The following is a 17,396-nucleotide window of genomic DNA, read 5'->3' as shown; positions in this document are numbered from 1 at the left end:
CCCCCACTATAGAGCCAGACACGTCACCCCCACTATAGAGCCAGACACGGCACCCCCACTATAGAGCCAGACACGGCTCCCCCACTATAGAGCCAGACACGGCACCCCCACTATAGAGCCAGACACGGCTCCCCCACTATAGAGCCAGACACGGCACCCCCACTATAGAGCCAGACACGGCACCCCCACTATAGAGCCAGACACGGCTCCCCCACTATAGAGCCAGACACGGCACCCCCACTATAGAGCCAGACACGGCTCCCCCACTATAGAGCCAGACACGGCACCCCCACTATAGAGCCAGACACGGCACCCCCACTATAGAGCCAGACACGGCTCCCCCACTATAGAGCCAGACACGGCACCCCCACTATAGAGCCAGACACGGCTCCCCCACTATAGAGCCAGACACGGCTCCCCCACTATAGAGCCAGACACGGCACCCCCACTATAGAGCCAGACACGGCACCCCCACTATAGAGCCAGACACGGCTCCCCCACTATAGAGCCAGACACGGCTCCCCCACTATAGAGCCAGACACGGCACCCCCACTATAGAGCCAGACACGGCTCCCCCACTATAGAGCCAGACACGGCACCCCCACTATAGAGCCAGACACGGCACCCCCACTATAGAGCCAGACACGGCACCCCCACTATAGAGCCAGACACGGCGCCCCCACTATAGAGCCAGACAAGGCGCCCCCACTATAGAGCCAGACACGGCGCCCCCACTATAGAGCCAGACACGTCACCCCCACTATAGAGCCAGACACGGCACCCCCACTATAAAGCCAGACACGGCGCCCCCACTATAGAGCCAGACACGGCTCCCCCACTATAGAGCCAGACACGGCACCCCCACTATAGAGCCAGACACGGCGCTCCCATAATAGAGCCAGACACGGCGTCCCCACTATAGAGCCAGACACGGCGCCCCCACTATAGAGCCAGACACGGCTCCCCCACTATAGAGCCAGACACGGGACCCCCACTATAGAGCCAGACACGGCACCCCCACTATAGAGCCAGACACGGCTCCCCCACTATAGAGCCAGACACGGCACCCCCACTATAGAGCCAGACACGGCGCCCCCACTATAGAGCCAGACACGTCACCCCCACTATAGAGCCAGACACGGCGCCCCCACTATAGAGCCAGACACGGCGCCCCCACTATAGAGCCAGACACGGCGCCCCCACTATAGAGCCAGACACGGCGCCCCCACTATAGAGCCAGACACGGCGCCCCATAATAGAGCCAGACACGGCACCCCCATAATAGAGCCAGACACGGCGCCCCCACTATAGAGCCAGACACGGCGCCCCCACTATAGAGCCAGACACGGCGCCCCCATAATAGAGCCAGACACGTCACCCCCACTATAGAGCCAGACACGGCGCTCCCATAATAGAGCCAGGCACGGCGCTCCCATAATAGAGCCAGACACGGCACCCCCATAATAGAGCCAGACACGGCACCCCCATAATAGAGCCAGACACGGCGCCCCCACTATAGAGCCAGACACGGCGCCCCCATAATAGAGCCAGACACGGCGCCCCCACTATAGAGCCAGACACGGCACCCCCATAATAGAGCCAGACACGTCACCCCCACTATAGAGCCAGACACGTCACCCCCACTATAGAGCCAGACACGGCGCCCCCACTATAGAGCCAGACACGGCGCTCCCATAATAGAGCCAGACACGGCGCTCCCATAATAGAGCCAGACACGGCGCTCCCATAATAGAGCCAGACACTGCGCCCCCATAATAGAGCCAGACACTGCGCCCCCACAATAGAGCCAGACACGGCACCCCTACTATAGAGCCAGGCACGGCGCTCCCATAATAGAGCCAGGCACGGCGCTCCCATAATAGAGCCAGACACGGCGCTCCCATAATAGAGCCAGACACTGCGCCCCCATAATAGAGCCAGACACGGCACCCCCACTATAGAGCCAGACACGGCGCTCCCATAATAGAGCCAGACACGGCGCTCCCATAATAGAGCCAGACACGGCGCCCCCATAATAGAGCCAGACACTGCGCCCCCACAATAGAGCCAGACACGGCACCCCTACTATAGAGCCAGGCACGGCGCTCCCATAATAGAGCCAGACATGGCGCTCCCATAATAGAGCCAGACACTGCGCCCCCATAATAGAGCCAGACACTGCGCCCCCACAATAGAGCCAGACACGGCACCCCTACTATAGAGCCAGGCACGGCGCCCCCACTATAGAGCCAGACACGGCGCCCCCACTATAGAGCCAGACACGGCGCTCCCATAATAGAGCCAGACACGGCGCTCCCATAATAGAGCCAGACACGGCGCTCCCATAATAGAGCCAGACACGGCGCTCCCATAATAGAGCCAGACACTGCGCCCCCATAATAGAGCCAGACACTGCGCCCCCACAATAGAGCCAGACACGGCACCCCTACTATAGAGCCAGGCACGGCGCTCCCATAATAGAGCCAGGCACGGCGCTCCCATAAGAGCCAGACACGGCGCTCCCATAATAGAGCCAGACACTGCGCCCCCACAATAGAGCCAGACACGGCACCCCTACTATAGAGCCAGGCACGGCGCTCCCATAATAGAGCCAGACACGGCGCTCCCATAATAGAGCCAGACACGGCGCTCCCATAATAGAGCCAGACACTGCGCCCCCATAATAGAGCCAGACACTGCGCCCCCACAATAGAGCCAGGCACGGCACCCCTACTATAGAGCCAGGCACGGCACCCCCATAATAGAGCCAGACACGGCACCCCCACTATAGAGCCAGGCACGGCGCCCCCACAATAGAGCCAGGCACGGCGCTCCCATAATAGAGCCAGACACGGCACCCCTACTATAGAGCCAGGCACGGCGCTCCCATAATAGAGCCAGACACGGCACCCCCACTATAGAGCCAGGCACGGCGCCCCCACAATAGAGCCAGGCACGGCGCTCCCATAATAGAGCCAGACATGGCGCTCCCATAATAGAGCCAGACACGGCACCCCCACTATAGAGCCAGACACGGCGCCCCCACTATAGAGCCAGACACGGCGCTCCCATAATAGAGCCAGACACGGCGCTCCCATAATAGAGCCAGACACGGCGCCCCCATAATAGAGCCAGACACTGCGCCCCCACAATAGAGCCAGACACGGCACCCCTACTATAGAGCCAGACACGGCACCCCTACTATAGAGCCAGGCACGGCGCTCCCATAATAGAGCCAGACACGGCGCTCCCATAATAGAGCCAGACACGGCGCTCCCATAATAGAGCCAGACACTGCGCCCCCATAATAGAGCCAGACACTGCGCCCCCACAATAGAGCCAGACACGGCACCCCTACTATAGAGCCAGGCACGGCGCTCCCATAATAGAGCCAGGCACGGCACCCCTACTATAGAGCCAGGCACGGCGCTCCCATAATAGAGCCAGACACGGCACCCCCACTATAGAGCCAGGCACGGCGCCCCCACAATAGAGCCAGGCACGGCGCTCCCATAATAGAGCCAGACATGGCGCTCCCATAATAGAGCCAGACACGGCGCCCCCACTATAGAGCCAGACACGGCACCCCCACTATAGAGCCAGGCACGGCGCCCCCATAATAGAGCCAGACACGGCACCCCCACTATAGAGCCAGGCACGGCGTTCCCATAATAGAGCCAGGCACGGCGTTCCCATAATAGAGCCAGGCACGGCGCCCCCATAATAGAGCCAGACCCGGCACCCCCATAATAGAGCCAGACCCGGCGCCCCCATAATAGAGCCAGACCCGGCGCCCCCATAATAGAGCCAGACCCGGCACCCCCATAATAGAGCCAGACACTGCACTCCCATAATAGAGCCAGACACAGCAACCCCATAATAGAGCCAGACACGGCGCCCCGTAATAGAGCCAGACACGGCACCCCCGTAATAGAGCCAGACACGGCACTCCCATAATAGAGCCAGACACGGCGTTAGCAGTGTTAGCAGGGAGACCACAGAAAAGGATGTTGCAGTAGTCGAGGCGGGAGATGAAGAGGACATTTTAGTAGATTGAGGGTTGAGGAAGGGACGGATTCTGGAAATATTTTTGAGCTGGAGCTGACAGGAGGTGGAAAGAGCTTGGATGTGCGGTTTGAAGGACAGGGCAGAATCAAGGGTTACTCTGAGGCAGCGGACTTCCAGTATGGGGGAAAGTATGATGTCATTAATTGTGAAAGATAGGTCGGGTAAGGAAGATCTGTGAGATGGGGGAAAGATGATCAGCTCAGATTTGTCCACATTGAGTTAGAGGAAGCGAGAGGAGAAGAAGGAGGATATGGCTGATAGACACTCGGGGATTCTGGAGAGCAGAGAGGTGACGTCTGGGCCAGAGAGGTAGATCTGAGTAGAGTATCATCGGCATAAAGGTGGAATCCGTGGGACTTTATGAGTTGTCCTAGGTCAATGTATAGATTGAGAAGACTAGGGGTCCTAGGTCAGAGCCTTGGGGGACTCCAACAGAGAGGGTGGGATGAGGAGGTGGTGTTGGAGTGGGAGACGCTGAATGTGCGGCTGGAAAGGTATGAGGAGATCCAGGATAGGGAAAGGCCTTTGATGCCAAAGGAGGAGAGGATCTGTAGTAGGAGGCAATGGTCAACTGTGTTGTAGACAGAGGACAGGTCTAGAAGGAGGAGTATAGATTATTGTCCGTTAGCTTTGGCTGTAAGTAGGTCGTTGGTAATTTTGGTCAGGGCTGTCTCAGTGGAGTGATGGGGGCGGAAACCAGATTGTAGATTGTCAAAGAGCAAGTTAGAGGAGAGGTGGGAGGAAAGTTCAGCGTGGACGTGCTGCTCCAGGAGTTTGGAAGCGAATGGGAGCAGCGATATTTGGCGATAGCTGGACATAGCGGTTTGGTCGAGGGTTGGCTTTTTAAGGATAGGCCCGGATTGTCGCATGTTTGAAAGCAGAAGGGAAAGTACCGGATGTTAGTGATAGGTTGAAGAGGTGGGTTAGGGATGGGATAAGCGTGGTGGTGAGGTTGGGGAGGAGGTGGGATGGGGTCAAGTACACAGGTTGTGAGGTGCGATTTGGAGAAGAGGCGATTAAGCTCCCCTTCAGTGATGTTGGAGAGTGAGGTTATGGGGTTTGGACATTGGTCTGGCATACAAAGGGGTTGTGGTGGTTGAGTGATGAAGACTTGCCTTGTTTGGTCGATCTTATTTTTGAAGTGTGTGGCAAAGTCCTCAGCAGAGATGAGGGAGGTTGGAGGAGGCAGTGGTGGGCGGAGGAGGGAGGTAAAAGTTTTGAATAACTGTTTGGGGTTGTAAGATAGGGAAGATACGAGGGTAGTGAAGTAGGCCTGTTCAGCAGAGGTGAGGGCAGATTTGAAAGTGAGTGTTGCCTGTTTGAACGCAGTGAAATCATCTTGCGAATTTGTTTTCTTCCAGCGCCGCTCTGCAACCCTGGACACTTACCGGAGCTTTTTAGTGGTGCTATTGTGCCAGGGTTGTCTGTTGGTACGTCGCATTCTGCCATGAACGAGAGGGGCGACCGTGTCAATAGCTGATGTGAGAGTGGCATTGTAGAAAGCAGTGGAGTGAGGATGTGGAGGACAGCGGTAGAATAGTCAGAGAGCGCGTGGGTGTCTAGGTGTGCGAGGTTTCTGCGGGGGTGCGCATGTTGCTGGACATGGGTGACAGGTGAGGAGGACAGGGATGAGAAAGTGAGTAGATGGTGGTCAGATAGAGGGAGAGGGGAGGATGTGAAGTTAGATAGGGAGCAGAGACGGGTGAAGACCAGGTCTAATGTGTGTCCGTCTGTGTGGGTGGCTGAGGAGGACCACTGCGCAAGTCCAAAGGATGAAGGGACAGGAGTTTGGAGGCTGCTGACTGAAGGGTATCAGTGGGGATGTTGAAGTCACCCATGATGATGGTGGGAATGTCAGCAGAGAGAAAGTGAAGAAGCCAGGTAGAGAATTGGTCAATTAAAGCACAGGCCGGGCCCGGAGGTCGGTATATGACGGCCACTTGGAGGTTGGAGGGAGAGTAGATGCGGACAGAGTGGACTTCAAAAGAGGGGAGGATAAGGGAGGGAAGAGGTGGGATTGGGGAGCAATTCTCAAAGCTGAACGTTTCCTTCTACTAAGACTCTGGTTGGGAAAGCGGTGGTGATCCTGGAGAGCTCGAAAGAGAATGAAGCCGATTCCCCAAAAGACGACACTACTGAAAACAGCGTCTTTATAAAGGCGCCAAGTTTCCTGCTCATCTCCTCTGAGGGTCACAGGGCTGCGGAGAGACGCGGCTGCAAACCCTCCGAGGCAGCGAGAACAGAGTTCAGGAGAAGTAGCAATTACTTTACTCCAGTGTCAGCGGATGACTGGCTATCGGAATCTATGGCAGTCTGGACTCCTGATCAGCCTCAATGCTTTATACTGCAGCGCATCTTCTTTGGCACACAGCTTTGATCGGGGACTCTGGTCTAAGGTGGTCTCAGTTTCATGAGTCATCTATGGCTTAAGCAGTTACTTGTCCTCAATGCTTTACTCTACAGATCTCCTCCAGAACGACCGTGTGAGACTGGCACTCTGAAAATCCAGGAACTTTCTAACCACAATGTGCATGGGCAGCTGGTCTACTTCCATGCTTTACACTACAGGCCTGCTCTACTAGCCCACATGTTTGATCACTCACGCCACCATCTACATTGTCTGTTGGGTCTGAGGTAATATTAAATTACTTCTTAGACCCTTCATTTGCTTAGACTGCTCCTTTCACCCTCCCCTATACTTTACACTGCAGCTCTGACTTGGTTAGATACAGTTTCCTGCAGTTACTGAATGTAATTGATCCTGCAGAATTAGAAATAGTGGCTCCCGATGAAGACATCTGTATCTCTCAGGCTGTTCCATGATACAATGTTGCAATATGTAATTATAAAATGAGTGGAGTTCCTCTTTAAATAGTAGAACTGGTATAGAGTCTGAGACCCCAAAGTGGAGGCGATGGGGAAACCCCTTGTCTCCACCTCCCCAGAAGAAGCGGGGATCACAGAATCTGATTCCAGCGCTGGGAGTGAAATACAGTTCATCCAGCTGTCCGACATCGGATACAAAGAAATAACCCGACCTACTGAGAGCAGAGGAGGAAGAGGGGTCCGAGAGGGGGCCGCAGACACCGCCACGAGGAGATCACAAATCTAATGCACCCCAATAATCTACAGGCTCAAAGGGGGGCTGAAACCAGTTATAACCCCAAGTGTCATTATCCTGTACCCCAAGTGTCAGTATCATCCTGTGCCCAAGTGTCAGTGTCATTATCCTGTACCCCTAGTGTCAGTATCAGTATCCTGTACCCCAAGTGTCAGTGCCATTATCCTGTACCCCGAGTGTCAGTATCATTATCCTGTACCCCAAGTGTCAGTATCAGTATCCTGTCCCCAAGTGTCAGTGCCATTATCCTGTACCCCAAGTGTCAGTGTCATTATCCTGTACCCCAAGTGTCAGTATCCTGTCCCCAAGTGTCATTATCCTGTACCCCGAGTGTCAGTGTCATTATCCTGTACCCCGAGTGTCAGTGTCATTATCCTGTACCCCGAGTGTCAGTGTCATTATCCTGTACCCCGAGTGTCAGTGTCATTATCCTGTACCCCAAGTGTCAGAGTCATTATCCTGTACCCCAAGTGTCATTATCCTATACCCCAAGTGTCAATATCATTATCCTGTACCCCAAGTGTCAGTGTCATTATCCTGTACCCCAAGTGTCAATATCATTATCCTGTACCCCAAGTGTCAGTATCAGTATCCTGTCCCCAAGTGTCAGTGCCATTATCCTGTACCCCAAGTGTCAGTATCAGTATCCTGTCCCCGAGTGTCAGTGCCATTATCCTGTACCCCAAGTGTCAGTATCAGTATCCTGTCCTCAAGTGTCAGTGCCATTATCCTGTACCCCAAGTGTCAGTATCAGTATCCTGTCCCCAAGTGTCAGTGTCATTATCCTGTACCCCAAGTGTCATTATCCTGTACCCCGAGTGTCAGTGTCATTATCCTGTACCCCGAGTGTCAGTGTCATTATCCTGTACCCCGAGTGTCAGTGTCATTATCCTGTACCCCAAGTGTCAGTGTCATTATCCTGTACCCCAAGTGTCAATATCATTATCCTGTACCCCAAGTGTCAGTATCAGTATCCTGTCCCCAAGTGTCAGTGCCATTATCCTGTACCCCAAGTGTCAGTATCAGTATCCTGTCCCCAAGTGTCAGTGCCATTATCCTGTACCCCAAGTGTCAGTATCAGTATCCTGTCCCCAAGTGTCAGTGCCATTATCCTGTACCCCAAGTGTCAGTATCAGTATCCTGTCCCCAAGTGTCAGTGTCATTATCCTGTACCCCAAGTGTCATTATCCTGTACCCCAAGTGTCAGTGCCATTATCCTGTACCCCAAGTGTCAGTATCAGTATCCTGTCCCCAAGTGTCAGTGCCATTATCCTGTACCCCAAGTGTCAGTGCCATTATCCTGTACCCCAAGTGTCAGTATCAGTATCCTGTCCCCAAGTGTCAGTGTCATTATCCTGTACCCCAAGTGTCATTATCCTATACCCCAAGTGTCAGTATCATTATCCTGTACCCCGAGTGTCAGAGTCATTATCCAGGACCCCAAGTGTCAGTGTCATTATCCTGTACCCCAAGTGTCAGTATCATTATCCTGTACCCCGAGTGTCAGTGTCATTATCCTGTACCCCAAGTGTCAGTGTCATTATCCTGTACCCCAAGTGTCAATATCATTATCCTGTACCCCAAGTGTCAGTATCAGTATCCTGTCCTCAAGTGTCAGTGCCATTATCCTGTACCCCAAGTGTCAGTATCAGTATCCTGTCCCCAAGTGTCAGTGTCATTATCCTGTACCCCAAGTGTCATTATCCTGTACCCCGAGTGTCAGTGTCATTATCCTGTACCCCGAGTGTCAGTGTCATTATCCTGTACCCCGAGTGTCAGTGTCATTATCCTGTACCCCAAGTGTCAGTGTCATTATCCTGTACCCCAAGTGTCAATATCATTATCCTGTACCCCAAGTGTCAGTATCAGTATCCTGCCCCCAAGTGTCAGTGCCATTATCCTGTACCCCAAGTGTCAGTATCAGTATCCTGTCCCCAAGTGTCAGTGCCATTATCCTGTACCCCAAGTGTCAGTATCAGTATCCTGTCCCCAAGTGTCAGTGCCATTATCCTGTACCCCAAGTGTCAGTATCAGTATCCTGTCCCCAAGTGTCAGTGTCATTATCCTGTACCCCAAGTGTCATTATCCTATACCCCAAGTGTCAGTATCATTATCCTGTACCCCGAGTGTCAGTGTCATTATCCTGTACCCCGAGTGTCAGTGTCATTATCCTGTACCCCGAGTGTCAGTGTCATTATCCTGTACCCCAAGTGTCAGTGTCATTATCCTGTACCCCAAGTGTCAATATCATTATCCTGTACCCCAAGTGTCAGTATCAGTATCCTGTCCCCAAGTGTCAGTGCCATTATCCTGTACCCCAAGTGTCAGTATCAGTATCCTGTCCCCAAGTGTCAGTGCCATTATCCTGTACCCCAAGTGTCAGTATCAGTATCCTGTCCCCAAGTGTCAGTGCCATTATCCTGTACCCCAAGTGTCAGTATCAGTATCCTGTCCCCAAGTGTCAGTGTCATTATCCTGTACCCCAAGTGTCATTATCCTATACCCCAAGTGTCAGTATCATTATCCTGTACCCCGAGTGTCAGAGTCATTATCCAGGACCCCAAGTGTCAGTGCCATTATCCTGTACCCCAAGTGTCAGTATCAGTATCCTGTCCCCAAGTGTCAGTGTCATTATCCTGTACCCCAAGTGTCATTATCCTATACCCCAAGTGTCAGTATCATTATCCTGTACCCCGAGTGTCAGTGTCATTATCCTGTACCCCGAGTGTCAGTGTCATTATCCTGTACCCCAAGTGTCAGTGTCATTATCCTGTACCCCGAGTGTCAGTGTCATTATCCTGTACCCCGAGTGTCAGTGTCATTATCCTGTACCCCAAGTGTCATTATCCTGTACCCCAAGTGTATCATTATCCTGTATCCCAAGTGTCAGTGTCATTATCCTGTACCCCAAGTGTCAGTGTCATTATCCTGTACCCCGAGTGTCAGTATCATTATCCTGTCCCCAAGTGTCAGTGCCATTATCCTGTACCCCAAGTGTATCATTATCCTGTATCCCAAGTGTCAGTGTCATTATCCTGTACCCCAAGTGTCAGTGTCATTATCCTGTACCCCGAGTGTCAGTATCATTATCCTGTCCCCAAGTGTCAGTATCATTATCCTGTACCCCAAGTGTCAGTATCATTATCCTGTCCCCAAGTGTCAGTGCCATTATCCTGTACCCCAAGTGTCAGTATCAGTATCCTGTACCCCGAGTGTCAGTATCAGTACCCTGTCCCCAAGTGTCAGTGTCATTATCCTGTACCCCAAGTGTCAGTATCATTATCCTGTACCCTGAGTGTCAGTGTCATTATCCTATACCCCAAGTGTCAGTATCATTATCCTGTACCCTGAGTGTCAGTGTCATTATCCTATTCCCCAAGTGTCAGTATCATTATCCTGTACCCCGAGTGTCAGTGTCATTATCCTGTACCCCAAGTGTCAGTATCATTATCCTGTACCCCAAGTGTCAGTGTCATTATCCTATACCCCAAGTGTCAGCATCATTATCCTGTATCCCAAGTGTCAGTGTCATTATCCTGTATCCCAAGTGTCAGTGTCATTATCCTGTACCCCAAGTGTCAGTGCCATTATCCTGTATCCCAAGTGTCAGTGTCATTATCCTGTCCCCCCAGTGTCAGTGTCATTATCCTGTACCCCAAGTGTCAGTGTCATTATCCTGTACCCCAAGTGTCAGTGTCATTATCCTGTACCCCGAGTGTCAGTGTCATTATCCTGTACCCCGAGTGTCAGTGTCATTATCCTGTACCCCGAGTGTCAGTGTCATTATCCTGTGCCCCGAGTGTAAGTGTCATTATCCTGTACCCGAAGTGTCAGTGTCATTATCCTATACCCCGAGTGTCAGCGTCATTATCCTGTACCCCGAGTGTCAGCGTCATTATCCTGTCCCCCAAGTGTCAGCGTCATTATCCTGTCCCCACAGTGTCAGTATCATCATCCTGTCCCCCCAGTGTCAGTATCATCCTCCTGTCCCCCCACTCCTAGCTTGCAGCAGTTGGAGTCCCAGATTTTGGAGACCTCTGGTGTACAGGGTGTCTGTGGACTCAGCCGCTCACCTGGTTGTGTGTCTCCAGCTTTACGTCCTCTTGCACTGGCTTCCCCAGAGTGTTGGCGGTGGAGACGCACTGATCGATGGACTCGGTCTTCTCCACTTTCACCTTCACGTCCTCCAGACTCAGGGCAGGTGTTTTCACCTCCTTCTCGTCCTTGTCCAGCAGGTTACGCAGTATCTGGTCTTTGGAGTCCTTCCTCTCTACTTTTATCTCCGATGTTTGCCCTTGTGCCTGGCTACTGCCGGACCCGGAGCTTTTCTTATCTTGGTCTAAAGACAAAGTACTTATGTCTGAAGGACTCCCTTCTTGGAGGAGTCTGTGTAGCAATTTGTGCCTCTCCGTCAAAGAGCTGTGAGATGAAGGGCATGTCCCGCTGCTCGAGGAAGAACTTCCACAGCTCGAGTTGGAAACGACAGGACAAGTTAAAGGATCTCTACAGGTCAGGTCACCGTCCCGCAACTTGTTCTCCGCAGTGGTTGCCAAGAGTTGTACAAGTTTTTGACTTGAAGCAGCCAAGGAACTTTTGCTATCTCCATTCCCAATCCGGTTGTCACCACCATTCCCATTGTCCTTGGGCTCCATTTTTATGGGCTGCATACCGAGTCTCCCTGGAGAGCTCTGGGACGAGACCTGTCGTAGGACAGGAGACGTGGTAGAATAATGTGACTGGTTGGTAGGTCCATCGTTTATGCCCTGGGGATTAGAGAAGAGTCTACCATTGTTGTTGGAACACAGCCCACCCATCATGCCGGGAGATGGAGAAGAATACCCTACGGGGGTCATGGGTCCTTCGTTGAGTATTGGCATTGAGTTTGGTGGAACACTGGAGAAGGATCTGTTGGTATTGTTACAGCCATTGCTGGAGATCCCCACCGGGGAGTGCATGGTAGGTATCGGGGGAGAAAAGGGATTACCTGAAGCTCGAGGCCGGGATACCAGACCTGGACTTCCTCGAGGCCTTGGAGACATGAAGTGAGGAGGACTTATCCCTGGACTGCTCATGGGGGAACTGTTGAGGTTTAGATTGGTACTGTTTTGGGGTCCAGCCTGCCCCATGTTTAAGGCAACGTTGGTTCCCATCTGACTTCCAGGGGAACATCCATAGTTTGTTTGGCTGGTGTTGGAGCTGCTGATGCTATGGAGGCCAGTGACCGGTTGCTGGTTCATTATAGAGTTCAGCACGTTGCCACTGGGTGCAGAGGTGGTAGAAGAGAAGGGGACCCCCGGAGCTGGCGACATAGTGGAGTTAATTGAGGGGCTGAGTCGGGGTAGTGACATTCCTGAGTTAGTGTTTTCTTGTGTACAAATAGAGCTATGATCCCTAAAAAAAAAACACATAAAAGAGATGTAAGAAAACACAAGAAAACCAAGTGACAGGAGGACAAAAACACTGGGAGGTGGAGATCGCCGATACGTCAACGGCAATACAAGACTGCGGTCACTTGCACATCGCCCCATCACCTTTCAATGAAATGAATTCCCATGACGAAAGGTTGCATGTCAGGACTCTGAGGGTAGTACAGCTTGCACTTGGTGTGAGCACTCAGCTCCGTCCCATCGCTCAGGGTGAACTTGTATGATGGACTGCAGGCCGTTCCCTTCATCATTACTGCGGAAGCAGAACGGAAGTATAGGATTCATTAATACAGAAGCGTTACATCCAATACTGTACTCCAGAGCTGCACTCACTATTCTGCCAGAGATCTCAATATATATACCGTATTGTTTGGACTATAAGACGCACTGGAACATAAAACGCACCTAGGTTTTAGAGGAGGAAATTAGGAAAAAAAATGGAAACAAAAATGTGGTCAATTCTGTACTTACTATCCCCCATCCTGGTATATATGGTTCTCTCATCCCTATCCCGGTAGGAATGGCCCCCCTCATCCCTTTCCTGGCAGGAATGATTGCCCTCATCCTTAACCTGGCATGATTAGCCTCCACCCCCATCCTGGTATGCATGGCTCCATCAGAAAACATTAAAAAAAACATACCATTACACTTACCTTCCCGGCGCTCCCTCGCAGCGCCCTGCTCCGATGCCAGCAGCTGCTTAATGCTTGTAAGCAGTGCATTGCAGGGACGTCATGCGCTGTTTGCAAGCCGAAGGGCAGCTGCCGGAATACTCAATGCTCTGCACGCCGGGACTGTGTGCGCATAAAGCAGTGAGAATTCATTGCTCTCTAGCGAGCACAGTGTGAGCCGGAGACTTCCTGCTGCCGGCGGTCACGTGTGCCGATACTTAAGGGAAATGTATCGACACACGTGACCGCCGGCAGCAGCAGCAGCAAGAAGTCTCCGGCTCACACTGTGCTCGCTAGAGAGCAATGAATTCTCACTGCTTTACGCGCACACAGTCTCGGCGTGCAGTGCACTGAGTATTCCGGCAGCTGCCCTTCGGCTTGCAAACAGCGCATGACATCCCTGCAATGCACTGCTTACAAGCATTAAGCAGCTGCTGGCATCGGAGCAGGACGCTGCGAGGGAGCGCCGGGAAGGTAAGTGTAATGGTATGTTCTTTTAATGTTTTCTGATGGAGCCATGCATACCAGGATGGGGGTGGGGGCCAATCATACCAGGATAAGGATAAGACCAATCATATCAGGATGCTAATAAAGATAAATTAATATTCATTGCCCTCCATGCCCATGGGTATCGAATGCAGTGAATATTCATTTCTCTTTAGCAGCGGGCACAGGAGTTAGCCACAGCAGCCGGCTCCTAACTCTGTGACTCGCTGCTCCGCTGATGCCGCTCTCCTACCTCCCCACCATAGCCAGAGCTGGTACATCCGGACTATAAGACGCACCCCCTTCCCCATTTTTGGAGGAAAAAAGTGTGTCTTATAGCCCGAAAATTACGGTGTGTGTATATATATATATATATATATATATATATATATATATATATATATATATATATATATACACACACATTTGTGCTCAAAAGTTTAACTCAGGGTCAGTAATGTAGTGTATTTACACAGTGACTACACCAGCAGAATAGTGAGTGCAGCTCTGGAGCATAATACAGGATGTAACTCAGGATCAGTAATGTAATGTAAGTATACAGTGACTGCACCAGCAGAATAGTGAGTGCAGCTCTGGAGGATAATACAGGATGTAACTCAGGATCAGTAATGTATGTACAGTGACTGTACCAGCAGAATAGTGAGTGCAGCTCTGGAGTATAATACAGGATGTAACTCAGGATCAGTAATGTAATGTATGTACACAGTGACTGCACGAGCAGAATAGTGAGTGCAGCTCTGGAATATAATACAGGATGTAACTCAGGATCAGTAATATATGTACACAGTGACTGCACCAGCAGAATAGTGAGCGCAGCTCTGGAGGATAATACAGGATATAACTCAGGATCAGTAATGTATGTACACAGTGACTGCACCAGCAGAATAGTGAGTGCAGCTCTGGAGTATAATACAGGATGTAACTCAGGATCTGTAATATATGTACACAGTGACTGCACCAGCAGAATAGTGAGCGCAGCTCTGGAGGATAATACAGGATATAACTCAGGATCAGTAATGTATGTACACAGTGACTGCACCAGTAGAATAGTGAGTGCAGCTCTGGAGGATAATACAGGATGTAACTCAGGATCAGTAATGTAATGTATGTACACAGTGACTGCACCAGCAGAATAGTGAGTGCAGCTCTGGAGTATAATACAGGATGTAACTCAGGATCAGTAATGTAATGTATGTACACAGTGACTGTACCAGCAGAATAGTGAGTGCAGCTCTGGAATATAATACAGGATATAACTTAGGCTCAATAATGTAATGTATGTACACAGTGACTGCACCAGCAGAATAGTGAGTGCAGCTCTGGAGTATAATACAGGATGTAACTCAGGATCAGTAATGTAATGTATGTACACAGTGACTGTACCAGCAGAATAGTGAGTGCAGCTCTGGAATATAATACAGGATATAACTTAGGCTCAATAATGTAATGTATGTACACAGTGACTGCACCAGCAGAATAGTGAGTGCAGCTCTGGAGTATAGTACAGGATGTAACTCAGGATCAGTAATGTATGTACACAGTGACTGCACCAGCAGAATAGTGAGTGCAGCTCTGGAGGATAATACAGGATGTAACTCAGGATCAGTAATGTAATGTATGTACACAGTGACTGCACCAGCAGAATAATGAGTGCAGCTCTGGAGTATAATACAGGATGTAACTCAGGATCAGTAATGTAATGTATGTACACAGTGACTGCACCAGCAGAATAGTGAGTGCAGCTCCGGAGTATAATACAGGATGTAACTCAGGATCAGTAATGTATGTACACAGTGACTGCACCAGCAGAATAGTGAGTGCAGCTCTGGAGGATAATACAGGATGTAACTCAGGATCAGTAATGTAATGTATGTACACAGTGACTGCACCAGCAGAATAATGAGTGCAGCTCTGGAGTATAATACAGGATGTAACTCAGGATCAGTAATGTAATGTATGTACACAGTGACTGCACCAGCAGAATAGTGAGTGCAGCTCTGGAGTATAATACAGGATCGGTGACGTCATGTCCTCATGGAGCAGACTTCTGTATGGACACTATGTCTCTTGTGCACTCACCTTCTTGAAAAAGTTGTTTGGCGTAAGACGGTTCCGTACCCTGAGCTTGAAAGAAAGCATAGATACATTTTCGGACCAGGTCTTCCCAGCCTGTGCTGCCTGAAGCTCTCAGTGTACTAGTATCAATGGAGATGATTTTTCCTAAACATGAACAAAATAAAAATAAACCATGTATGCGGTGGCTGGACGCAGTCTCCTGTCATTGTCTCCCATAATTACACACAATCGCATTTATAGTTGGGATTTGGCCGCCGCAGCCTCTCGGAGCAGAGATTTCTGGATAAGGGGAGAAGGTTTATGAGCCGCTGTTTACACAACCTCTCGGCCGCTCTGTCACTGCGCCAATGAAAATAAGCGAAGAATGGAACGTCTCTCATCCGTGTTCGCAGACAGATCTGTGTTATCAATTTGTCATTTGTCAGCTGCGGTCTAAGGAGGTGTGAAGATTGGGCACAAGATTAGAGCAAGGCAGATGTGCTGATCCCAAGAGCTAACAATCGAAATGTATCAATGCATCCTTCCTGAACTGATACAATGTCACCAGGATGCAATGAGAGGAATTAAAGTGAATAACATCGCAATGTATCTCCCTACAGCAATATGGTGCACCTGAGGGCCCCAAGGTGCAAATACTGCGGTTACATTCTGTATATGGCTTGTAATCGAGACAAGGAGGCCATAGTGAGGGGCCGAGGTACCCAGTACCAGGAAATATTCTCCCTATTCTAATTTTCCCTAATAGTCGAAGATGAATGTAAACCTTTATTTCTGCCACCACTAGGGGGCGCTCAATTATAGAGGTATAAATCTGTATATAGTGAGCTCCCTCTAGTGGTGGCTGTATAAATCTGTATGCAGTGAGCCCCCTCTAGTGATGGCTGTTTAAATCGGTATGTAGTGAGCTCCCCCTAGTGGTGACTGTATAAATCTGTATGTAGTGAGCTCCCCCTAGTGGTGGCTGTATAAATCTGTATGCAGTGAGCTCCCTCTAGTGGTGGCTGTATAGCTCTGTATGTAGTGAGCTCCATCTAGCAATGGCTGTATAAATCTGTATGTAGTGAGCTCCCCCTAGTGGTGACTGTATAAATCTGTATGTAGTGAGCTCCCCCTAGTGGTGGCTGTATAAATCTGTATGTAGTGAGCTCCCCCTAGTGGTGGCTGTGTAAGTCTGTATGTAGTGAGCTCCTCCTAAAGGTGTCTGTATAAACCTGTATGTAGTGAGCTCCATCTAGTGGCCACTGTATAAATCTGTACGTAGTGAGCTCCATCTAGTGGTCACTGTATAAATCTGTATGTAGTAAGCTCCCCCTAGTGGTGACTGTATAAATCTGTATGTAGTGAGCACCCTCTAGTGATGGCTGTATAATCTGTCTGTAGTGAGCTCCCCCTAGTGGTGGCTGTATAAATCTGTATGCAGTGAGCTCCCTCTAGTGGTGGCTGTATAGCTTTGTATGTAGTGAGCTCCATCTAGTAATGGCTGTATAAATCTGTATGTAGTGAGCTCCCCCTAGTGGTGACTGTATA

The 17,396-nt window shown here is 50.7% G+C and overlaps 1 protein-coding gene across 7 annotated transcripts in view; it reads right to left on the bottom strand.

The window, feature by feature from the left end:
• Positions 1-17,396, bottom strand: part of NCOA1 (nuclear receptor coactivator 1) — a 581,329-nt gene that overhangs the window by 63,752 nt on the left and 500,181 nt on the right. For all 7 annotated transcript variants that reach the window (XM_073561908.1, XM_073561912.1, XM_073561913.1 and 4 more), the window contains 3 exons: positions 15,873-16,013; positions 12,721-12,868; positions 11,263-12,580 (listed from right to left, as the gene is read on the bottom strand). In XM_073561908.1, coding sequence (XP_073418009.1) covers positions 11,263-12,580; positions 12,721-12,868; positions 15,873-16,013 — 1,607 coding nt within the window. The remainder of the gene's footprint in view (positions 1-11,262; positions 12,581-12,720; positions 12,869-15,872; positions 16,014-17,396) is intronic.

The sequence above is a fragment of the Dendrobates tinctorius genome, unplaced genomic scaffold, assembly GCF_039654945.1.
Source record: "Dendrobates tinctorius isolate UK_male_01 unplaced genomic scaffold, ASM3965494v1 ptg000332l, whole genome shotgun sequence".
NCBI lineage: Eukaryota > Metazoa > Chordata > Amphibia > Anura > Dendrobatidae > Dendrobates > Dendrobates tinctorius.
This window is presented reverse-complemented; position numbering and strand designations above follow the sequence as displayed.